General features: G+C 35.5%; 1 protein-coding gene across 3 annotated transcripts in view; it reads right to left on the bottom strand.

Moving 5' to 3' along the window:
• LOC692810 (EN protein binding/engrailed nuclear homeoprotein-regulated protein) overlaps positions 1–26375 on the bottom strand; it is an 85628-nt gene extending 59253 nt beyond the window's left edge. For 2 of the 3 annotated variants that reach the window (XM_062670839.1, XM_062670838.1), the window contains exons 1-6: positions 26104–26375; positions 20452–20664; positions 8742–8906; positions 5540–5709; positions 2767–2910; positions 425–698 (exon numbers count right to left, since the gene is read on the bottom strand). In XM_062670839.1, the coding sequence (XP_062526823.1) occupies positions 425–698; positions 2767–2910; positions 5540–5709; positions 8742–8906; positions 20452–20664; positions 26104–26199 (1062 nt within the window). In that variant the 5' untranslated portion in view covers positions 26200–26375. 3 annotated transcript variants of the gene reach the window in all.
• Positions 26376–27383: the final 1008 nt, after the last annotated feature.

Here is a 27383-nt window from a genome sequence, read left to right as displayed (position 1 = left end):
GATTACGCAAATTATAATTTTGCGGGTTTGATTTTTATTACACGATGTTATTCCTTCACCGTGGAAGTCAATCGTGAACATTTGATGAGAACGTATTTCATTAGAAAAATTGGTACCCGCCTGCGGGATTCGAACACCGGTGCATCGCTTCATACGAACGCACCGGACGTCTTATCCTTTAGGCCACGACGACTGTAAAATACGACGACTGTAATCTTCTTTCATTCTATAAATATAGAGTATTTATATAATATTATATAATCGCGGTTTCCAATATGTAAAAATGTATGTTATTTGTTGGCACCTCAGTTTGTTTTTTATAGTACCGTCAACAATAGACCAGTGATAGAAAGCACGATTAAAAAAAATAAAACACGTCATCTTTTAAAAAAAAAATGAATGTACAGAATATATTAAAACTTACCGGCAGCGGGAAGGACGCCTGGCGGCTAACTGGTGCCATCGGTCCTAGTGGAGCGAAGGGCGGCATTCTTTGTTCAGGAGCTTGTGCGAAGGGCGGCATTCTTTGTTCAGGAGCTTGTGCGAAAGGTGGCATTCTACCGTCAGGACCAGGTCCAAAAGGCATCCTGGGTTCAGGACCGGAAGGTGTCTCTGGCTGAGGACGCAGAGGGAGGCGTACTGGACCGGTCAACGGGAAGGCAAATACCTGGGACTGTGGCTCCGGGAAATTGATTGCCCTGTAGACAAATTTGACACTTTTAGTTTCTTATAATGCGTCTCTTGCTTGAAAAATACTCCATTCTACAGATGGTTTTTATAAAACGGGTCAATTCTAGAGAGTAAAAGCGATAAAAAAACTAAAGATGGTAATTTTAAAGAATTTGATTTGTAATATAAAAAAATATATCCACCTAATCCATTCGTTGAATAATAAAGAAATTTCTTTGAAATAAGTTGTAAGTTGTAAATAAGTTGTAATAGTAAATTGAATTCTTCGAAATAAGATTTGATTGGATACTTTGAGATTTAATACCTAAAAAGTAGTTTTATGAAACCCCAATAGGCCAATTTTCGTTTTTGTCAAATTCCCTCCAGAACCTTTTACCTTCTACACCTAAGTTACGATCTAAATGAAGCGTGTTGAATTCGTTGAGACTAAAATCATTTTAATATTTTTCATACAATTTCTTATTTTTCAAACTACTTATTTTCGAATAGAAAAACAATTTTGAATTATAACGAACTTATATGGGGCAGCTTCGAGTTCTGGAGACGTATTCCAGAAAGAGATAATTTCGAAAAGCTGACAATAAAAAGCAAGTTATGCGGAAGTAAGCCCCGAGACAGAAGTTCAATGCACTGGTCGAACTAGATATGCTCTACCCTCAACACCTCAGTCCACGGTGCCATCCACGCAGCTAAAGATAGACAGAGCTAGCGCAAGATAGTCTGCGAGAAAACTATTCAGAGAGGCCACAAACCTCAACATTGAGGATTATATTATCGACTGAAGGAAGAGGGCACAACTCAAACTCATATGCCGATGTACATAGTAATTGTTTAAACTAATTGTCATTCAGATTGTTGTTTGTAACAATAACCGTATCAGCTTTTAAAAGTTTCATCAAATCCTTAAATATGACGTAACTTTTATACAACTAAGTCGTTACAAATATACATTAAGTACTGTTACAATAAATAAGCGTAAATGCCTTTTAAAAACTAATATTAAGGCAAAGTAAAAACATTCTTTAAATTCTTATCGGTCCGAGATACGTGTGCAAATTTTCATGTTATTTAAACGTCTTGAAGTGAATTAATAACTATGATAAAAAAACATTAACATAACAATTTAAGTATTATACATTAAATTTGGAACCTGTAATTATCATATGAATATACATTGGATTCTTGTTTTTTTTGCTAGTTTTGTGCTATACCTATATACTTGACAAATTACAATTGCATTAGTTACTAAAATAAGTTTGAAGCCAATTTATTTTTCGTTCCCTATTGGTTATTACTGAAATTTCTGAGTATGGAGCTATGTTACTAGATAAAAGTACTCTGTTAATGACCAACAAACATCTGGCCATTCACTTGCTATTCCTAATGAAAAGGCGAACGAAGTAGAAGAAAGAAATCCGATGAAATCGTGTCGGATAACAAAAGAGTTTTATGCATTTCACGATTTACATATGCAAATAGTCTTTTGATTTCAAACAAAAATCTACCACTCTACTGTCCATTTTAGACAACAAAAAATTATTGCTTAGATGGTTGGACAAGCAGCCCACCTGCTAAGTGGTTACTGGAGCCCATAGACATCTACAACGTAAATGCGCCACCCACCTTGAGATATAAGTTCTAAGATCTCAGCATAGTTACAATGGCTGCCCTACCCTTCAAACCGAAACGCATTACTGCTTCACGGCAGAAATAGGCAGGGTGGTGATACCTACCCGCGCGAACTCACTCACAAGAGGTCCTACCACCAGTAATTACGCAAATTATAATTTTGCCGGTTTGATTTTTATTACACGATGTTATTCCTTCACCGTGGAAGTCAATTGTGAACATTTCATAAGTACGTATTTCATTAGAAAAATTGGTACCCGCCTGAGATTCGAACACCGCTGCGTCGCTCAACACGAATGCACCGGACACTTATCCTTTAAGCCACGACGATTTTAAATGCAAATAGTATTTTAATTTCAAACAAAAATCTGCCATTCTACTGTCAATTTTAGACATCTCGAAATATTCTGTTATTATGTTTAAATTAAGTATTCAATTAAAACACACCTGGGCTCATCTCCTCCGTGGCAGATGATGGCTACGCGTTCGGCATGAGCGCTGCGGGGAGCGAACGCGCCTAGAATGTTGAAGGGAAAACGTCTCTCCATGGGGTCGTCGTTACGACGCTCCACCACGCAGTTCATACGGCCTCTGAAACACAAAATTATAGTATAAGGTAAAAAAAATATGCCTATAAGCTTTACGGCAAGAAATAGTTCGATGAATCGAACAAACCGCGGAACAATTAAATTTTTTTTTTTTGCTTAGATGGGTGGACGAGCTCACAGCGCACCTGGTGTTAAGTGGTCACCGGAGCCTATAGACATCTACAACGTAAATGTGCCACCCACCTTGAGATATAAGTTCTAAGGTCTCAGTATAGTTACAACGGCTGCCCCACCCTTCAAACCGAAACGCATTACTGCTTCACGGCAGAAATAGGCAGGGTGGTGGTACCTCCCCGTGCGGACTCACAAGAGGTCCTACCACTAGTGACTAGGCAAATTATAATTTAGGGTTTGATTTTTATTACACGATGTTATTCCTTCACCGTTAAAGTCAATCGTGAACATTTGTTGAGTACGTATTTCATTTGAATAATTGGTATCCGCCTGAGATTCGAACACCGGTGCATCACTCAACACGAATGCACCGAACGTCTTATCCTTTAGGCCACGACGTCTTGTAAAATCATTGAATTGGAATAGTCATCGAATTATATAAAATTTTATTATAAAAAGTTTATCATTAAACGCGTCAATATCTTTTTTCGTTCTAAAATACATGACTAAATAATAAGCCGTTATAGAGAGATAATAAAATTTAATTTGTAAATGGGCTATTTATTCTAATTTCTTTCATTAGTAAGTCACATTAAAATTTAAAACAATACTTTTAATTGATAAAGAGTTGATATTTTTTCATCCATATACGTATTATACATATATTTTTATGATAATAAATAAAATTGATTCAAGTATAGCCTTCTTTATATTTCTTCGGTACATACATATGTATATACCTAATATGAATATAGTTAACCTTCAAACATACAAAAACGAACTAAGTACTAAAATTAACCTTTCTTTATCGTTATGCTTGTTTTTGTTGTTATTCATGGCCGAAGAGCTATTGGCCCAGCTAATGGTGAGCATTTACAGTCGCCCATAGGCATGGGCAATTTGGAGACCCCTAGTCATATCTTACTGAAAAGGATCGTTTTTAAACATCGTTTAAGGAAAGTCATATACCTCTAGCTCTCAATATGTCGTACTCATTGAATTTAAAATGTAATCGTAAAGTAATTTCAAGGCTTAGATAAATTTTATCGTTCTTGGTGACAGAACTTTCTCGTGTCTTTTTTTTTGTATAATTAAATATTAAAGTATTTATTACGACTTCGTATTCGATGTATTCTTTTGTACTTCGTATCCGTTTCCTAAAATTATAAACAGAGTTTTTTTTTTCTTCATGAGATGAAATAGTTTTTTATAAAACTATTTACTACAAAATTCATAAAGCTTGAGAATAAAATGAGTTTAAAAAGTAACTGTTCGTTTTACACGATCTACGTTTTATTTATGTACCAATGTATATATCATTCATGCAAGTATGTCGCTAAGCAGATTATGATTTATCCGCAAAACGCTTCGCAATACCGTGATTAATGTCTACCCACTTCAAAAGAGGGTACCCACAAAAAATTGCCTTTGAAGTGTATTTATTGTGCTTGTAGAGACGTAAAGCTGATGAAAATTGTTCGACAGGTTTTATGTTATAATATAATATTAGGTAAGTTACTCCGATTCTCTTCCTTGTGCCGTTATATATAAGGATTTAGGACCGAGCGCTGTCGGTACACCTCTCAGAGGAATTAAGTCCGCGAGGACGGCAAAAGTGGCTTAGGGAAAAGTTAGAATGTTTCCCGATGACGAATACAACGAAATATATACGAATCAGTAAAACAAACATCACAAAATAACATTACCGACTTAATATCTTCACGAAATTATGGACGGTTTGAATGTCATTTCCTTAGACCATAAATTGGGTTCGACTTCTAATATGTTTCCACGTAACACTTACTTAAAACAAATTTTTGGAGCATACATTTTATTATGTTGTTTCCTTTAACGTGAATATATCCTTTACTTTGTTCTGCTGATGTATAATCTAAAATGTCTAGGTCACATCCGTTATAAATTTGCTAAACTAATTCAAAGATATTGATAATTTTTCGTATGAATATTTTAATAAACTTGAAACTCCACTAATGCATAAATCCGAATTTGGTAAGCAACCGAGAAGTAAAGCAAAACTTCCCTACTTATGGTTAATTACTTAGGAAAACATGTTTTACTGTTTTGGGATTTTTTTTTTTGCCTTTGTAGGCAGGCGAGCATACGGCCCACCTGTTGGTAAGTGGTCACCGTCGCTCATGGATGTCAGCAATACCAGGGGCAGAGCCAAGCCGCTGCCTACCATTAAGTACTCTCCGCAAGCCTCGTTTGAAGAAGGACATGTCATAGCGCTCGGAAAACACCGTGGTGGGGAGTTCATTCCAAAGCCGGATGGTACGTGGCAAAAAAGATCTTTGGAAACGCACTGTCGATGAACGCAGCGGTTCCAGATAATATGGATGAACTCTGCTCCGAGTATATGCTGCTGCTATGTATTATTTAAGGAGATATAACTAGATATAATATCGTTCCTGAGCAGACGCTACACAGCAGTCTCGTGTACCTAAATATATCGTAATTACTAATGATGACACGCTTACTTTTGGTTGTTTGCTAAGAAAGCGCCCGCCAACTCATCAAGGTCAAACTGAATAGGCAATTTGAACATCGGTCTAATCGCTTCAAGTTCGTCGTCCTCTTCAGCAGAACTGTCGGACTCAGGACTCTCATCACTCGAGTTTGGTGAGTCATTCTTATCGTCGTCAATTTTCTGAAAACGCAAGAAAGAATCAATTTATTTTGTTATTTAACGTTGTATAAGGATGTCCAGTATGTAAATTAGATTAAATTTGTAATATACATTTTTTTCCCCCAGAAATTCTATTAAAATTGTATATTATCTTAAACAACACGAAAATTTTTGAATAATCAAATCCAAGTTACAACGAAGTGACTCACAGGGTCCTCACGGATTGCTAAAATCGTAAACGTGGAACCCTCACCTCCCAAATATTGTATCTTACGGATATGGTAACTTCACTTGGTACCGACCTGCATCAAATTGGAAGTAATGCGATACTGCCGAGTGCGTGAAAAATACTAACTGCAGCAATTCTTTGATATAGAGTAGAACGAGTTAGAAAACGCATTACCACTTTGGCCTTAATCTGTCCTATCGAGCCGCGGGCAGATATAGGGAGTAATTCAGGGCCATTTCTACGTAGTCTGCGGATCTACAAGATACCTTATAATAAACGTTTCACATCAATACCCATATGACCAATGAGGCGATCAAATGAAGGGCACATTAGTGCCGTGCTCGCTCTGGTTTAGTACAAAAGCAACTGAAGCGGTAGAAATACTCGCTCGTTGACTATTGCTAGTGCTGTTCAAGCGAAATATCCCAAAGCTACATTTGACACATTTGGATGGGCATCGAACAACCAGAGAATCGATAATCACGCTTCAGTTCTTACTTTAAGGTATGTCCCACGGATTATTTGTTATGATTTCGGAGCACCTTCATTAGATTGGTACCGCGACATCTAAGGTTTTATTCAAGTCTGCTACAATGAATATCGGTCGAAAGGTTTTAAGCAACTGGATCTAAGGGTGGCCCTACATCAGCGTCTAAAACGCAGTGATGGTTCTGGTGACTTCTTTCCGACCTTTTAAAATCTACGAAACTTTATACAATCATGTAGACGAACAATCGTGGATATATAGCATGTGTAAGATTGTGGTATAACTTAAATATATTCACTGGTCTTAAGTCAAGTCAATGCTTGAGCAGAAACATTTATGATGATGATGCCTAGCCTTACGCATACAATAGGGGGACCTACCGTCAAAAATATAAAAGTGCCTGGTAAATTACATATTGATGGAAAGTTTTTAACGAAGATTGATTACAATAATAATGGCATTTAATGTTTTAAGGATGTGTTCAACATCTCTACATATTATATCTTCATACATTTTATTAGGTTATTTAACCAGTTCTTTATTAGATAGAAAATTCATGATGCTTTAGTATGTAGTAAATGCAATATCTTACAACATTATTTACAAAAAGGCCTCGATGGTTTGGTAACCGCACGAAGCTGCGTGCCGCGAGTGCCGTAACCCGTGTGACGAGTGCTCAGATGAAGGCACCGACATCAACAAAAATATTTACGCAACCATCCAGCTTTACTGACTCGTGACCAAAATAAACCTAAACCAGTTTCTATTTATGTTTAACGATCAAAGAGCCATATACAGACGTGGATGAATACTATAGTTTTAAATCTTAATCTTCTTATTTTCGTAGTACTAGCGGTAGGCAGAATTGTGTGCTAATTTTTTTTTCCTGCCTACTCTAGTGATCACGAGGAATCATACTAGATTCACCGAACCAGTAGGTGAGCTAACGGGGCTCTAACCTTGCGAATTTGCTAACACTAGCCCCAGCAAGAGCAGTGCTTCGCAAAATCTGTCACCGGATCGGAAACGCAACCCACTCCGAAGATCCGGCGAGAAACTCAGTGGGCTGTGTCTGAGGCTTAGTTTGCTTGCCAAACCCTTCGTCGTAAGCGACGGGTTCGACGAGAACGAGGTTTATGCCCACACAAGTCGGTACCATTATCCCTACGTATTTCCACTATATCTATTAGTAAAATTTTATTAAGAATTCTCATTCGTCTCAAGACAGTCAACATTGACATGTTTGTTTGTAAACGAGCATACCGCCCTCCTGGTGGTGAACGGCTACCGTTGCTTATGGACCTCAGTGATACCAGGGGTACAACTGAGCCGCTGCCTACCGCGGAATATACTCCGCAAACCTCGTTTGTAGATTGATGTGATGGGCCGTGTCGTCAATCAAACAATGGCCATTAAAATATTAGAGCCTATAATTTGCATATCGCCAGCTTACAGCTTATGCGTTATATGGCCTGCAAATGCAGCTCTTATTTGTCTCGTTCTGTACTGTTTGTTCAATACAATGGATTCGGACATCCTGCGGGAGACAATGCGCCCACGCACTATTGTTCCACTGCCCCCCGTTTGTAAATAATGTCCGTATTTCGATACATCCATCAACGAATTTTAATCGTCCTACGACTATGCAAATCAGACCTCGATAAAAACGCTGAGAAGCATTTACCGTTAGATTCGAAGGCTATATTTACACTATACTCTTTTTTTTTCGGACCTGTGCTGATAGCCTTGAGAGGCTATTTCAGCTTCTCCTTGACGTGTAGGTGAGCTCACGGGGCTCAAACCGGAGTGTTGCTAACACTGGCCCTAACAAGAGCAGTGCTTCGCAGAATCTACACCACCGGATAGGAAACGCGACCCACTGAGAAGATCCGGCGAGAAACTCACTGGGCTGTGTCTATGGGTTAAACTATATTCGTACAACGTTACTCAGTTAAATTAGACTTAAGTTAATCTGATTGAATCGTTGTCAATAAAATTATTGACTGTATGCAAATTAAATAATTTGCTTTCACGTAGTGCAATATCGCAGTGCCATATGCAGTCACTGGCACCAGTTCGACGAGTGAAAGCTGCCCGACGTCGCCACTTGCACAAATATAACTCAAACAACTATTGTTGATCGAAGTCAAACACAATAATAATGATATGTTCATTATTGCTTTCAAAACGGTTAAAAGAAAAAGTTGATTATTAATAGCTTTGCTTTAAATTATATATTATGTTCGTCACGAAAATAATTGTATTTCCACAAGCGTATAACACAACTTTTGCGTCAAGAATAAAAAAAACTTGCTTTAACTACATTATAACAAGTACCTGCAATTTGTCTTCGTTTATTTTGGACTCGGCATGGTTGAGTGCGTCGTCTTTGAAGAGACTGGGTCGTGAAGATGACGGCTGGCTCGTCTCAGGTAACACTGAAGACAGCATGGGCGGTACTCCATGCAAAGCGTGGGCATTTGCTAGTGGCAAAGGCTCATCCTGTAAACAATAACTCAATTAGTAACTATACTGAGACCTTAGAAGAACTTATATCACAAATTGGGTGGCGCATTTACGTTGTAGATGTCTATGGGCTCCAGTAACCACTTAACACCAGCTGGGCTGTGAGCTCGTCCACCCATCTAAGCAATAAAAAAATAAAAAAAATTTAAAGCAATGCATCTATCGTTCCAACATCCGTAATAATAAAATGTAAATCAAGTGATTTTTATGCCAAAAATTTGTTATAAGCACAAACTCGTTTCTCTAGTTTATACAGTTAAAAAAATATGATATGAATGTTGACAAGTTGTTTATTAGCCATTAAAAATTTCAAATTCGTCACAAGGCTCATCTATAACAACTAACACGCAAAGCACGATCTTGATATTAAATACATTATAAAATAAATATCATTTAAAATCATCTTATTGGCTTTGATTCTTCTGTGTCACAGCCTTGAAGTTGTTGAAAGGCTCAAATGTATGTATAATGTAGTATTTCGGCATAATATCACTAAGATTGTTTAAACGACTTTCAAATAAGTTTTATAAACTTCTTCGGCTAAAATTTTGTCTCTGTAGGTTTTTGTTTTTTCTTTTTGTATTCGTGGGCTCAAATTACTGTGCTTGACGACGTGTGAGTAACAAAGAAGTTCAAGATAAATAACGAGAATTTAAAAGATACAATAAAGTATTATTTTGATGAGGTATACAAAGTTTTTTGTTTCAATATCTCTGTTTTATAAAACAACCAAGACGTTGTGTTTACCTAAGTGATTCGTCTAGTAAAGTATGTTATTTCCTTAGAAAAGTCACAAGCAAACGTCGATCTCCATTTGGACTACGACGCCGTGACGCCGCGCCGTTCACTTTAGTGTAGAACCATCAAAGTGCTCATCGCAAAATGGCGGATGCCTTTGCTTGGAGTCAGTCTCTTACGTAATGCATGTAGGTATATATATACATACAGTCGTGTGTAACGAAGGCTGTATTTATCTTAGTACCTTCTAGTTGCCTACGCGGACGCTAAAGTTTGTCATTGTTCGTGGCTAATGCCTTGTTCTCATTCGATAATCACGGACATTAAACGACAATCATACAAACTAAAAAAAGACACGTCGTTCATTATAAAAAGTGCAAGGTTACCGGTACAGCGACGGACTGACGTTGGAAGCGCTGATTAAAGCCATTGTTACAGTAACGTGTCCTCCACAATAGTTTTAATTAGTAAGTGCCGACGATGTTTCTTCCGATAATTATTTTATTCGACTACAATCAGAATTTTTTTTTATTGCCCTTGTAGGTAGACGAACGAGCATACGGCCCACCTGATAGTGAGTGGTTACCGTCGCCCATGGACTTCAGCAATGCCAAGGGCAGAGCCAAGCCGCTGCCTACAGCTTAATATTCTCCATAAGTCTCTTTTAAAAAAGGACATGTCATAGGACTCGGGAAACACCATGGAGGGGAGCTCATTCCATAGCCGGATGGTACGTGGCAAAAAAGACCTCTGGAAACGCACTGTCGAAGAACGCAGCGATTCCAGATAATATGGAAGAACTCTGCTCCGATGGCGGGAGGTGCGATGATAAAAAGGAGATGAGGGGATCATCTCAAAAAATTCCTCAGAGCACTCCCCATGGAACATGCGGTACAAAATACAGAGGGAACCGAAGTCCCTCCGCAGACCCAAAGGTTTTTACCTTTTACAACATTTATAAAGATATAAGGAACGACCTAAGTAAGATTCTCTGGTATTTGGCATTTCCATATTCGTATCTAGAATATTTGAGTGTGTGATATAATGTAAGCCCAAACGGTATAGAGACCACGCCTATTTCTAAAGTATAATAATCATGGGCTCCGTTTTAACATCAGTTTTACAAGCATAGTTGAGTTTCAGTCTCAAAATGCAGAACAACAACCGTGCTGAACTTAAAACAGGCCCTTTGACTAATCAGTCATATCTTCGCAAAATTATATTATCATTCCAAGGTTTATTAAAAACAAAAAGAAACTAATCTGGGAAACGTCATGCTCAAGTCAATCACAAAAAATCAGTAGAATTTCAAGAACAACAAAATGGTTTCTCCTTTATCGCTTGCGTTATTTAGGGCTGATTAAAGTAATCCAGTTACTTCTTTTGGAGTTGATAAATGGACTAGCATACCGTTCAGCTCGTGTTAAATGGTTATCAAAACCCACAAAGAATCTAAATAGCGGCACCGATCTTTAAATATAAGATTTAAGTCTAAATTTTATAACGTAAGCTTTTTTTTAATTATTGCTTAAATGGATGGGCGAGTTCACGGCCCACCTGGTGTTTAGTGGTTACCGGAGCCCATAGACATCTACAACGTAAATGCCGACATCCCCCTTGAGACATGACTTCTAAGGTCTCAGTATACTTAGTTACAACGGCTGCCCCACCCTTCAAACGGAAAGGCATTACTGCTTCACGGCAGAAATAGGCAAGGGGTGGTACCTACCCGTGCGGACTCACAAGAGGTCCTACCACAAGTAAGCTAAGTAAGTAGTCAGTATATGCGTGCTTACATAAAATTAAATTAGCAACACTTGAGACGAGTACACCGTGCCTTATCCTTTAGGTTACGATGACTTCCAAAGACCTTCAGAGCCGTGACTACACTTCACCTCGAAGATAGCTTTAGTTAATTCCATGTGTACGAGAAAGAACAGCAATCGCCAAAACTAAATATGGTCTTTTAGGCGCAATAATGAACACGGCAAATGTATGTTACGCTGTCAACTATCTGAAGGCAGCGGAGCGCGAAATACTTGCGACCGCAACTGATAGAAAACGACGATTACGTAGCAAATCATTGTCGCTTTGTGCACTACGCCCACGGCACTTTTACTGGATTTACGAAACATTTTAAACATTTTAACAATCGTTCTTACCTTCTACGTGGAACGTTGCGTGATAACGGGGAAATTATACCTCAAACACAAGAAGCAATCATCTATGGGCAAATTACATGTGAATGCCTAAACTAAAATTGCATGTTTGTTACAATATTATCTTGCGCACTAGTTTTGAAGTAAATACTTATTTCACACGAAATCGAATTGTGGTCGCATGCATTGTGTGCATGATTGCCAAACGTACCTACTGAATACTTCTTTTATTACGACCGAAAGATAACGGATATAATTGTTAATACCTCAACCTATACTTTTGGCTTTGCTGGGTATAAAGCATGGTGTTACCGTTTAAACAGCTTATTATTTGTTATATTCTATTTATCTAATAGAATTTAAGCTAAAACGTTGTGAAAATACCCATAAAACTCAGTAATCTAACTTTAATTATATTCCATTGCAAGCCTGTGAAATCGCATTAGAAATTATTGAATTCCAAACGAAAACTAATATGGATAAAATTTAACACGCCTTTAAAGATATTAAATTACATTCACGCTTACGATCAGATACAGAGTTATTACTAGACGGTACATATAAATAAATTCCATGTTATTACGAGAAAGTTGCAGTTTGAATAATGAAAGCCGGCAATTACAAAACATGGAGTAAATTTGGTACAAAATAGTAATAAAATAAACAATATTTTAACGAACGAAGCTACTCTAGATTTATGACTCCAATGCAATGAAATGTGTAAATTTAAGTGGCAATAGTTTGGTCGACATTCATTTCAAATAAAAAATGAAATCAACCGTAGACTTCGTGTAAAAGTAAAAATGTATGGGCCATAATCGGATTTTCATCTTTTTTATTTATTTATGTATTGCTTAGATGGGACGAGCTCACGGCTCACCCGGTTTCAAATTGTTACCGAAGCCCATCGACTTCAACAAACAAAGTAAATGCCGCCACCGACCTTACGACCTTCCAAGTCTCAGTTTTAGAGCACAACGGCTGCTCAACCCTTTAGGCCCAAGCGCATTACTGCTTCACGGCAGAAATATGCAGAGTGGTGGTACCTATCCGTGCGGACTTACAAGACACCCTAACACAAGTAAGTATATCTTGAGAATTTGTCAGCTTAATCTATTACTGGTGGTATTATAATTACTGGTGGTAGGACCTCTTGTGAGTCCGTAAGGGTAGGTACCACCACCCTGCCTATCTCTGCCGTAAAGCAGTACTGTGTTTCTGTTTGAAGGGTGGGCAACCGTTGTAACTATACTGAGATTTTAGAACTTATATCTCAAGGTGTGTGGCGCATTTACGTTATAGATATCTATGGGCTCCAGTAACCACTTAACACCAGGTGGGCTGTGAGCTCGTCCGCCCATCTAAGCAATAAAAAAAATAAAAAACTGGTACCTTTAGACGAGGTCATCTTCTCGAAAAACGACCTTCCTATCTTTAATAGTGTTCACCAAATTTACATAATATCTAATGCTAAACATCTTAACATCAGATGACAAAACTGTGAAGTAAAACAGAAACATACAATAAATACAGAATGTTATAGCCGTTTCATTAATGTTGGTGAATCCTAAAATGATAAAACTAAAAATATCACTCTCGTAGTTTTATAATATTATGTGTATTCCATGTCTTCCACAGTACACGCAATGTATCACAATTAAAAATGAGCTGACGCGTGGGATCAACGCTTTTGAGAAAACGTGGGCGTCCAACTTCCTTAGCGTTCCGTATTTCCGGGCGTTTAAATATTATATTTCTTAATAAATATATCTGTTTAGTTTTGTAATGTATTCCGTTTACTTTGGACCCATAAATTTTAGTGGCTTGTTGAGTAGATTCCAATACATTGCCGTGCTGAGGCTATATGTACATTGTTAATTTATATAAATATTTTATACTTAGTTAGCGTAGTACTATGTTAATTGTAATCAATTTATGACAGCTACACACACAAATTAAAAATACTAGATTTTTTATGCTCTGAAATTTTAAATTAGTATTTTTAAACATTTCGTTAAGAATAAAAAAATGTAATTTTTAATATTGAGTGTCGTAATATATACAATGAACTTTGTAATAAGATTCCCTCAACAGCGCTAATTAGTGAAGGTTATATACTTGTTTACAGACTAATTATTATAGATATTCGACTAGATATTCACAAGAAACCCGAGTGTTCTGTTAAGATTAACAACTACAAATTGAAATCTACGAATACACTGAGATTGAATTAGATTTTACTGAATAATTAGTTGTATGATTGATGATGTACCATTGCAATTTAATTATCAGTAACTTAACGCAAAAGCGACTACATATATATTCTCGCTTGATTTATAAGAAAGTACTCACACAAATTTCTATTCTGCATTTAATTCTGGTATAAACTCTTAACCTGAGCATTAGGTTGTATTATTCACGAAGTGTTTAATAACAATAATAAAAACTGACTACCAAAGTAAAAATAAAAACTCGTAATTGTTATCTTTTTTGTAACAATGAAATAATATACTCCACATGCGACCTTCATAATACATATTCACCTAAAATTATTGCATTCTACATACACATGTTTAGATACACACAGGTAAACAGATATTCTCGTTTAAAAATTAGCGACCACCGATGCATGAAGAATCATAATTAGTGTAATATATGTAGTAAGATGTTATCACATGACAGCGCCAGTGGGACGACGCGACGGAAGCATAGAGATCAGCGTGGAGCTCTCTTGTGCGGAAAATCGTTTGTTTCCGCTCAATACTAAACGTGGTCATACACGCCAACATTATTTTGTACACCTAAACTTTCCATGGAAATATTTATCGCCGACTAGCTGACCCGGCAGAATTCGTAGTGCCTCAATCGATAAATAAAAAACCTAAACTTTTGTATAAAATAAACTTAAAACAAACAAAAGGAATACGTCCGACGGGGGACACATCAAAGTAAAAATAAAATTGTTATTTTTATTTAATTTTGAGCATTTTCATATTTATCTACATTTTAAGCCTTCTGTGGAATTCCACAAATAATTCAAGACCAAACTTAGCCAAATCGGTCCAGCCGTTCTCGAATTTTAGCGAGACTAACGAACAGCAATTCATTTTTTTTATCACAATATTCACAGTTTATTACTAAAACATAAATTAAATACTAATAACATTAACACTAGTTTAATTCAGTTCACCGTGAAATGGAATAAAAGAAATTATAAAATAAAGCAAATAAAAAACTGACTGCCAATTAGTGTTCAACAGTTATTGATTCACTTCTTAGTGTTTAAAAGGAAATTTTAATTCTCACCAAATATGCTGTTTCTATGCTTGTCCTCTGCAATACTTTTACTTGTGTTCTTCACTTTGTATTTTAAATATATGTAGGTAGTCACCATTAGAATTAAGTGAGGCGTCTTGGGTCAGAATTAACCTCAACAGTCCGCAGACCGGCTACAGGATAGCTCCCAGATCGTGTCTCTAGTACGCACATGATAGGGTAAAGTTGGAAACTGATATGGGGTTGAACATGAGTACTTAGATTTTCTTTTCTTTTTTATAAGCTATGTAGTCATGACATACAAAACGTTATAATTATATTCATTTCAATTCAAACAGCAAACGTCAACATCACGCAGTAAATACATTATGGTAATTAATTTGAGTTAATGTAACAATGTAGATTGTGTTAGAAAACTAATTTGCAAAATAGAATTTTTATTGAGAAATACGTTACTGATAAGAAATATGTATGTATATTTTATTCAAGAACGCGTTTCGCAAATTTAAGTTCGGTCTTCGAATTGATAATTAAATAAACCCACAATATTGTTACGCAAACTTAATTCTATATAATTCTGAGGAATTTTGTAGAACATAAAATGATCTGAATGTTTTTAAAATACCATTATTCTACGAAAGTAAAACATGATAACTTTAACTCGTTATAATTCAAGTATATAATCTTAGAGAGATAGTTTCGTACAAAAATACGTTCAAAATTGTAACATAAAACGAATCGATGTGTAAGTGAGCGCCATGTAATTATTCTCGCTGACACGCACACATAGACAAAAAGAATGTACTCGCAACAACAAATAGAGTTTTTCTAAAAAGTAGGGAATTCCAAATTGAAAGAATTCGAAGTAACATAAGACGTAAATTTTTTGCTTTAAGACTGGAACTGTTTAGATGTTCTGACAACTACTAACTAGAAAGTTATAATTAGTTGTAATCTATACTAATATTGTAAAGGGGAAAGATTTATATTTTTGTATGTTTGTAACGAATGAACTCAAAAACTACTGGACCAATTTCAAAAATTCAGTTATCACTAAAATGCTACATTATCCCTGAGTAATATTTATAATCTTAGAGTAAGCATATTACTTCCATGTGTATAATATTAAGAGTGCAGACGTTTATTATTATAAATATATAGGCTGTTCCGTAATTTGTTTGTATTGTAAATTTCTTATAAAAATGTATGCCTATGTTAAATACGACGTAAACTAAGAGATAATTCTTCAAACATTGTTGTACAGTACACCGATATGACAACAGTGACAGATTTCCATGAAAATATACCCCAAACATTACTTAATTACATATCATGTTATTTAGTTAAACATATTACGGATGGCCATATGTGAAAAACAAATTTGACCTTCTATGGTAGGACCACAAATCGTACCAATTACGAATTGTTACGAAACAATTAAACCGTTTCCATTTTTCAAAGTTTTCATTGTAAGAGCAATGAATGAAGTAATAAACAGGCTATGAACGTGTTAATTTTCAATACAATCGGTCACGGCTCGCGACTCAAGGACTGAGCGCCTTCAATGTTTATACATTCCAACTCAATGTTGCCGAAAACATTACCGATACACTCTTATATGTATTACGCATTACGCATTATAACATTGATTATTATAACTTTATATTTTAACAGTTGGCAATCCAAAAGGATTCAGGGTTTGGAAATAAGTTTTTTTTTTCTTAAGACATTCTTAGCAATGAAATACAAAATACAAAAATTTGTCGTACTACACAGTCGTGATTGAAATCATTCTGAGTTGTCTCTAGTTTATCATATGGCCATTGTATTGATCATAAAGGTCATATTATTGCAAATAACTCTACTTCATGTTTTTCTTGATCAAAATCATCTAATAAATTTAATATACATATACGCTCGTAGTTACACGTAGAAGACCATCTGAATTAACACTATTGGTCAGATGCCACCGTTAAACCTTGCCTATTTCATGCGGTTATGTAGTCTGATCTGAAGCAAGACTAGTGGTTTTTCTATTAATACAATTTGAGGCAGGCGTTCACTAAGGACACATAAGGTTTTTACTGGTGGTAGGACCAATTGTGAGTCCGCGCGGGTAGGTACCACCACCCTACCTATTTCTGCCGTGAAGCAGTAGTGCGTTTCGGTTTGAAGGGTGGGGCAGCCGTTATAACTATACTAAGATCTTGGAACTTATATCTCAAGGTGGGTGGCGCATTTACGTTGTAGATGTCTATGGGCTCCAGTAACCACTTAACACCAGGTGGGCTGTGTGCTCGTCCACCCATCTAAGCAATAAAAATTAAAAAAAAATAACTCTTAGCATTGGATAGACCCTGAGCTCGTCTCACTATCTGCGTCAATAAATGAATTATTAACATTTAATATTACAAACGTTCCGAGGCTAACTATATAATGTGTTTTAATAAAATAATAACATAAACAGATACGCCACGTTAAGCAATAAAATCACAGTCACAATGCTGAACATCAGAAAAAAATCGGATCCACTATAAAAAAGAAACACTGTTGTAAAAAGTTATGTGTATTATTTTCTGGTTTTCCTGGGTCTTGTGTCAAACTCTAGATTGTATTTTGTAAATAAACGATTTCCCTGAAATCTTAGCCTAGAACGGTCGCATAAATTAGAACTCATTATAATATAATTGGAAAAGATAAAGCCAGGGATATCCGATCCGATACTTCGCTTTCAGTGCCGCTAATAATAATAACTTTAAGTTTAAAGACAGCAAATGCTTAGAAGTTAGAGACAAGTACTTATACTATAAATTAAAAACAAATTTACAGATTTCTACCATGAATAAACACTGCTATGAAATTCTTAAAATATATTTATATAAATATAAAAGCAGTTGAGGCATATTGTCGTCTCAGTACGGTCCCACATTAAAATTCCTTCTCACGTAACAAGTTGGAATTGCAAACAACATTAGAAGTGTGCTAAGCACCATTAAATACAAAGGAAAAGAAAGCACTGCTTTGAAAAAGAAAACAATAAGTATTCTTTGAGCTAAAACCTAAATGGATAACAGTAACATCGAACAAAATAGAATTTCATTTTGGGAAGATAACATACCTACCAATATGGCGTTGCGGCATATCCCTCTATGACTCACAATGTGTTTTCTTGTTCGACAATAATTACAAATACATTTAGGATAATCAGTCGATGTCAGAATAAAGACGAATACAATTTTTCTTAATAAATACATAGCTAACAGGAATTTAAATATTTCCACGACAAAGGTATAACTTCGTATATTAAATATGAATTCTTAAAATTTCTAAGTTTTTGTAATTACTGATCGTAGGGTATATTGTAAGCCAGAAACAATAAGTTCATGTTTGAACTGTTAGAGATTTTTAGATTTTGATAATTTAAATGAGACGTGGACTTCATCACTCAAGGTAGATAGGCAGCACTCACGCTATAATGTCCACGCAACAGTAGCTTTACACAAGGCGGGCCTGCCATCTATAATATTTAAAAAGTTAATATTTTACTTTGAAATTTAAATTCTATAGCCAACGCGATGCAAGCATACCTTATACGGTATACGTTAACTGCATGTTTATACATTAAAATTCTATTATCGTTTATCCGCTAGACTGAGAAGTTTGCCGCGCTACGGATGACCTATGAAAACGTCGACTTATAACTAATAATATAACATTCGAAATTCACACGAAGCGTTCTTTGTGTTGCAGAAAGATGTATCCTCCGGGTTCAACGGCCTCAAACGCCGGCGGCCACTTTCGCTACAGACGCATAATCGTTGATTATGGCCATCTGTGATTTATTATAATCACGATACTCACAAACGATCTTGATAATCCTCACGTCTATGACCTATGACTTATGGCTCAGCAAACACCGCGTATTCCATAAGAGGTTGCAGTATTACCTGACTAATATTTACCTACTTGCAAAAGACTTTCTAGTTGAAATAGATTGCGTTGTGTTTGTCTTGACAGAATACAGCTTTTGCGTGATTTAGCGTTTTGAATTTCGTGCTTTAAAACTATTAAATTTAATTGTTCTGTCTTTAAAACTACTACCACGTTATAATAAATATTTTTAGGACCTCTGTTATTATTCAAGATTAGAATCATGGCAATACGTTAGTTAGTTTTAAACTCAGTTCCAAGGTAAACTAGTCGCTGCGACATGGCGCGTCCTCAATGTTCCACTCTGACGCTCTAAGACTACACACACGACTGTCTAAACAACATTCCCTCAGAGATAAAATCGATCTAAGTTAAATGTTACTTACTATTTGTCTGAATAAAATAAGTTTCACGCCAAATATGTTCGAAGGGTGTTTAATTTTTTTCTTTTACATAAAAGAATAGACAATACAGAAATACAGTTAAGTATCATTTTCTCTTCTGTTTATTAAACGGCTTCCTTTTTGTTTAGCTATTGACAAGCTTTTAGTGCCTTAGCTACGTCAATGTTTATTTAGAAACAGCTACTTTTTTTGAAATGCCACTATCAAACAAAGAGCAATTTTATACATCAAATGCATCTAAATCTAGAGGTCTTAAAAAATGGTAAATTTTCGATCACTGCGCGAACACTAATTCAGTAATTCAATAAAATCCATCAAATAACCTGTCAGGTAGAAACTGTCAAAAGATCAATAACGTGAAACATGTTTCTTAGTTAATAACAAAGACGCTTATTCTTCACATATGCGGAAACGAGACACGTATTTACGAAAATTACATAATAACAAGCAAATATAATAGTTATCGTTCAAACGTAACGTGACAATGTTTTCGAATAGAAACTGCTCGAACAAACACACGTTTGTGTAACGAATTTAAATATTTCGTTACTTTGAGTAAACGTATCATTAAAATTTTAATCTTTAATTTTAAAAATCGTGTATGTATATGTTTACGTTATTTATGTGTGTATGTATATATATGTAGTCTAATATATTATGTATTAGTGTTTTTTTTTTTTATTAACATTGTATTCTTCTACCCACTCATTTAAAGCTTTCCTTCGTTAAGAACGGTTAGCTGGTAGAAAACTCAATTGTTGAGTTAACCTCGCCATTTTTTATATCTTACGCAATTACTGTAATATTAACTGTGTGTACAATAAAAGAATACAGAATAAAGAAAAAATTTAATAAAATTCACATTAAGAGCCGTCAGTTCTCTTTTTAGCTATAACAATCACACCACTAACCCGATTTCGAAATATCATGAAAATAAATTCTTAGGTTTTTTTTAAAAAAAAAATTTAGTTACGTTAAAAGCTCTTAAGGAAAATGATTTGAAATAAAACTCACCGCTACCAGGGCATCATTTCCGTAGGCTCTGCCTTCCAAAGCGAGTTCTTTGTCGAGCATTGCATCCAGCTGCTCTAGCTGATGGCATGATGAACGAGCTGCTACCCAACTCGAAGCCAATATAAAGGTTCCCAAGATGAAGGAGGAAGCGACCACTGTTAGTGCTGCAATCTTCGCGATCTGGACCGAAGTTGACACCCTGTGCCGATAAGCCTAAATTTTGGAAAAAAAAGTGTTGTTTACTAAGTATTAATATGAAGTTGGCACATATACATATACATATACGCATATTTATTTATATATAGGAAAAAACAGCATAGTAATATAGTCGTCTCTGTTAACCAACCGATTTTTTGTTGATGATGTTCTGTTGATGAGATTAGGACTATCAACGCTATTTTTGTAAATGGTTATTTTATTCGAAATTTAATAAAAATAAAATAAAAATACAAAAGAGAAAATGTAATACATCTTGATCTTGAAGCGTTAGTGATCATGGTGGAATTTCGATCGACATTCAGTGATTTCAAGAAACCGCTTTTTAAAAATAACATCGCTGTTTTGGAAAGTTTTTGTTTATGAAAAGTGAACTATTCTAACAAACTGTTTAATACAATAAGAATCTCCAATTACCTTTAAATTTAATTATTTACTATCAGAGTTTTAATCAGAGGTCTGTGAACAATTGAAATTCGCTTTTGAAAGTGTATGTTATGTAATAACATCAAATAATCTGTAGTTGTTTTCATCAACAATTAGTGAATTACAAAAGGAACATTTCATTTCCCTTTTTGCTAAGTGCCCCTACTTCTCCATCTTCACTGCCCCTTGAGTATTGCTGATAGCACAGGACGTATTAAGAGCCCGAACGATGTTCTATTTGAATCACCTCAAGAGTGGGACTATAGTTATTCTGAGGCAAGTGAGAACTCACAATTTTAACAGACTATTAGATGCTTTGAGCTATTTGAGCAAAAAAAAATCCAGGCACGTTTTAGCTTAAATAAATTTTAGCGATAATTTAGGTATTATAACAGCTTTTTCAACCTGCGAGGATTCGGACAGTAGTAGGTATATTCAGGAAAATTGCACGATACAAAAGAATGTAAATTTATTAATCAGTAACTGGGTAACGTTCAATGATTACGTTACGAACCTCGAATTGCAAACAAACTGTCGTGGCGTGTTAGCAATACTTTTACTGTTCGGTTGCATAAAGCTGTAGTCAATGAACTTTATGCGACCAATTGCAAAAAGGGGGTAGATACATAAAATTAATCTTAAGCAGTTACTTGTTTCTTAGTATAAAATTAATTTTCAAGTAACTTTCTAACTTGGTGGTATTGGTGGCAGGGCGATTGTGAGCTCGCACGAATAGGTACCACCACCCTGCGTATTTTTGCCGTGAAACAGTAAAGTAATTCGGCTTAGGGCGAGGCAACCGTTGTACTATAAAACGGAGACTTAGAACTGATGTCTTAAGGTGGATGACAGCATTTAAGTTTTTGTTGTCTATAGACTCCGGAAACCACTTAACAGCAGAGCCATGAGCAAATCCACCCTTTTGAGCAAAAACTATTACCTTTTTTTGTTAAGCAAACGAGCTTAGTATTAAGCGGCACCTGAAGCCCATGTACCTTAATGCGAATAGCACCACCCATCGTGAAACACGAGGAGAAATCTTGATTGGAATGTTCAATAGTCGTAGCCGTCGTAGTAGGTAAGATTTGGGGGGAAGCTAGATAGATAAATGTGGGAACTCTTAAAATGGACAGACGATTGAATTGACGGGATCATTTAATCTTCTTATTAATAGCCGAACAAACTATTATCACTCATAAATAACTAGGAATGTACGCTTTTTGTGCTTTTCTATTTGTATGTTTTAAAACAAACGGCATGAAAGACGCGAGCAAAGTGGGACAGCAATATTCTCACCGCGCTAACGAAACATCAATCACAGAAAATGCGATACCTAAACAAGAAAATATGCCTAAGTTATTGCGACACCCGCAATAAAAACAGAAAACCTTTTGTCCTTAGCGAAGCGGAGTTAATGAAGTGTTGGCGTACTAAAGAACCTTTTGCACGAAATTACGTAACACTCAGCAGCAAAGGTAGGGGCCAGGTGAAAGTGCGCCAACATTTTATTGCATTTTGTGAAATCCGTCATCTTTACTGAACTGCAAAATTATATCGAATTCAAACTTCACGTTTACTTTGTCACTTCAAATCCGTTTTATAATTTGATGCAATAATTTTAACGCTTACGACACACTTTCGATACTTTCTATGAGTGCGATAATGTTTAAAAACTTGATTGAACGAAATGGAAAACTTTATTATGAATTAAATAACAACCTTACTAAAATTACATTAAAAAATTACTAACAAAACAATTCGATTGGAATAGAATGTTTCCGTTGAGATCAAGTCTAAAACAAGCATTAGGGTTTTGTTATAAATGCTAATTAAAATGCAGTCCAAGTAAAAATGCAACCGAGAAGGGCATATATACTTCAAGGAAATGATAATTTATCGTTAAAACAAAAGCCTAGGTTGAATAAGCAGTAACACTGTGTATACCCGCTGTTTTGAGTAACGTGTAAAATATAAACAGAAACATGATTATTATGTTGTATTGACGTCTCCCATTATAATTCCAAATGCGTTAGTCAACAACTTGTAGGTTGCTACACCGTGTTGGTATAAAACGTCTTGGATCACGTATTTATAACATAAATATTCAAGAAACACTTCAATTCAAAAAATATTTTCAAATAAAATCTACTATTTTGTCCATTTTATCTGTAGCAAGGGCTGTACGAGGTTTTTTTTTAATATCACGATACTTTTACTGTACATATCTCAGTCTCTCATATCTTTGATGTTCTCGGATTTAATTACATATATGTTTTTATGATTTTTTTGATATAGGCCTACCTTACACCAAATAAATAGGTACCTCAGCTCTGGCCAAAGTCTCGTTTGTATTAGAATGACGGCTATTTATTTTGCCTAGTTAATGGCGTGAAATAAAATATCATAGTAAAAAGTTATAAATTTCATATTAATTTAGTATAATGTATGTTACCATTTTACTTTAATTTTTCAACCAATCAACCAACCAATATACATTGTTTTCAAAATCACGATAGGGAACGCTCAAGACATTATGTACCTACACCAAAATACACTAATGTGCATGAAGTGCAAATATATAATACAAAGTTTTGTGAAGGAACAAAAAAATCTTTTTTGAGCAAAAAATCAATCAATATTTACGTTTTTAATATTAGTGAAAGTGAACACCTCTGTGTGTTTAGCGGTGTATGTGAGTCATAAAGTTTACTGCAAAAAACAACAGTTCAAATATCATTTCCGCTATTTGTGAAACTTTATAAAAGACACTTATATATCTAGAAAATGTATTTATTCATTATTTGTCAGATAAATTCGTTGGTACCAATCACACGTTGGTACCATGAACATCAAAGTGATTATCACGTAAGTCATAATATGTCACTGTAATCGCACAACCACTTTGTGCTTAAATTGTAATTTAAATGAAAAAGTGATTGTTTAGTTTACACTTTACGACTCAATTCGACCACTTTAAGCTGCTTAGCTAAATGACTGTCTTTCACCGTGGTCCTAATGTTTACAACTTATCACTTTGACTATGACTATAAAAAGTTGCCGTAAGTTAAAAAATTTCATGAACATTACATGAATAAATTTGATGTCGACCTGTCGCACTTAGAGGAAAAGAAGCAACAACTTTACTCGGCTATTTCATGTCAGAATAAATTGTATTTATTATAATGTAAACGAGTACGAACTATTGTTTATTAATCGTGGATATTTCGAGCAAATATCAAACTGTGACTGACTGAGACATGACGCAAGCCTATTGTCCACTTGGTCAACTAGCCAATAACGATTTCACTCCGGATTGTGTTGTGCATTGTTTATCTCTATTGTAAAAACTTCTTTGTTTTCATAACCACAGGAACTTCCAAAACATTTATTTTTATTTTTAAATTGGGAACTGTAAATTTCTGCAAATTAGTCATGGCTGTAAAGATTATGGGGAAAAACCGCGCGGTCAATCAATTCATCATTCACGTCAATTCAAATCTAGTCTTTTTGGGACGATCCAAATCCTTTCAAGAAGGCTTTTATTTAAAAGATTTTTTCCGCGTGTATTTTTTTAAACGAACCAAAAAGTAAATATAGGCTCGATGCAAGTGGAATGATTTTGAGGTGCAAGAAATCATATTATATTTTCAATAGAATTAAGTTTACTGGTCGTCCCTAGTGTTATTTTAAATGTGCCCACAATTTCTGAACTATGTTGCGAACGAACTTTTTTAATCTAATAACAAAAAAATATACTTAATGAAGCGAATTCTGAATAAAAAGATGTTAAAAAGAAAAAAAAAAGAAAATTCAACCGCATAGATATTTTTCTTTCCACGACTTAGCATGTTGAACTACAAAAACTTTTGGACTAAACCAATCTGGAATTTGAATATTATAGAAGATTTTAATAAAGTCTTAAGATTTTGATGAGAAACTGTCAGATGCTCGCACAAAACACAACAATATAATTTCCCACGATTAACATATTAATATAATTTATGATTCCTCATGTCATTTCTTTCTCATTTTTGGTTGCAAAAAATATAAAGCTAAAGATGTGTGTAAACAAATCTGAGAATAATAACTTTGAAAATGTTTTTTATTAAAAACTCATATTTTTTGTTACCTAAATCAAGCACTTGATAAGTGGAGAATACAACAATAATTTAAATATAAAATAAATTCGTAAAATTTTACTTCAGAAAAATTTATTGTTTGAATTAATTTTTGTTGACTCAGTCGTAGCTTCGTCTAACAATTTATATATTAGATAACTTGGTATTTCTTGATTTCTAGGTCTTTCGAACACTAATATTGCCAATATCTCGAATGAATAAAGTAACTGTGTTTACAAACAAGTGTCTACGCGTCACCTGCTATAGACAATCACTAGACCGAGAGAAAGGCGCTTTCCACCAGTTGTATCCTACTTATTCGACTGCACAATTATTTTGCCTCATTTAGTGACTGTCATAATAGTTTAACAATTAGAAAACCATACATTTCTGAATAGGTACAGGAAATTAATGACTATACTATATGAGTCGTCTATTATCAAAGGTGGCAATCTGTGCATTTGGACAAAAGTTTTTTATTGATATGTCAATACAGATTGATTTGAATATAATCGTCTCCTTCAAAGAATACGGTTCAAAACCTGCATTAAATAAAGGTTAATGGTTAACCTGTTATTTATCTAAGATGTCGTTCCGAAGAGTTTTGTGACTGCCAATGGAATACAAAGTCAATAATTCGTTTTTCTGATTTACCAATCATTGTCCAAAAGTCAGATTGCCGGCTTTGATAATAGTCGACTCATATCTGATATTTTATTTTAATGTAATCTATAAAAATAAAAGATTTTTGTTCAGTTACTGCACTCAAATAATGTACGTATTTAATTAAAAATTAAAGTTTGTGTTTTATTGTAATGTTAATCATATTTTTATTCAATATGATAATAATAATATATTATTAATTCTTAAATAGGTAACGGGTTTTGCATACCGGTGGCGGTTCTGATGTGCTGTATACTTCAGAAGGCGGATATTCCGGCTTCATAGTTATTGTAGCCATCGAGTCTGGCTGGTGTTCTTTTTCCATCACGACCTAATACTGTTTATCAAAATTTATTTATTGCTCGTCTCTGGGTAACGCGCACTGTGTCTGATGTTCGAAGTTGAAGTGCGGGTCTGCGGACAACTTAGGACAAGTGAGTGGTGTCGTCGAGCGTAGGCGCAGAGAACGGCCGTGGTGGGGTCGCCGGTCGCCCGCCCGGTTTTGCATTCTTATACAATGGCTGAAAATACCGCTTAGATCCATAATAAAAAATCCGTATCAGTATAATATTGCTCTATTCATTTCATTCAGATCATTCGAAGCATCAATCAATCAAGGGAAACACACGGCACAACGGTATCTGATATTAAATTATGGGTAATATTCTAACTTATTTTGAAATAATGAAAAGGATAAATAAATATACCCAGATACGTTCCAGATGAACTTATCTGGGTATTTTTATTAACATAATATATATTCATTTGTAGTAATTCTCATTCAACATTCTCGTTTTAGTCTCCTACCTCCGAATTTTTGTGTTGAGTGGAATGAAATCGTTATCTTTCTTTTTATCTTTCTTTTTATTTAGGAGTCTTTGTAGACTATGATTCCCCCGTCCAGCCTGCTTCTACCGTGCACATTCAGGTATATACCGATACATTCGTCAAATCTTTAATAGGTATACGAAGTCATTCATATTATAGTTAGGGCTGCTGAGCGCTGTGAGACATACCCGATCCTGTAGATCGAATGGTAAGCAGTCGACGTTGCCCAAAGCACGTCATTACGGATCCTCCCGATCCATTAACGGTGCTTTTAGGCACCACAAGCACCGTCCTCGTCGAACCCGTCGCTTGCGATGAAGGGCTCGACGAGCGAATTAACCCATAGTCATAGCCCACTGAGTTTCTCGCTGAATGTTCTCAGTGGGACGCATTTCCGATCTGGCGGTAGATTCTGCGAAGCACTGCTCTTACTAGGGTCAGTGTTAGCGTCACTCCGGTTTGAGCCCGGTGAGCTCACCTACTAGTTAAGGTTACGCTGAAATAGCCTCTCAAGGAGGGACTTCGGTTCCCTCTGTATTTTGTACCGTATGTTCCATGGGGAGTGCTCTGAGGAATTGTTCGAGATGATACCGGCATCTCGTTTTTACCATCGCACCGCCCGCCACCGGAGTAGAGTTCATCCATACTACCTGGAGCCACTGCGGTCATCCACAGTGCGTT

The sequence above is a fragment of the Bombyx mori genome, chromosome 11 (genome assembly GCF_030269925.1).
Source record: "Bombyx mori chromosome 11, ASM3026992v2".
Classification (NCBI taxonomy): Eukaryota; Metazoa; Arthropoda; class Insecta; order Lepidoptera; family Bombycidae; genus Bombyx; species Bombyx mori.
This window is presented reverse-complemented; position numbering and strand designations above follow the sequence as displayed.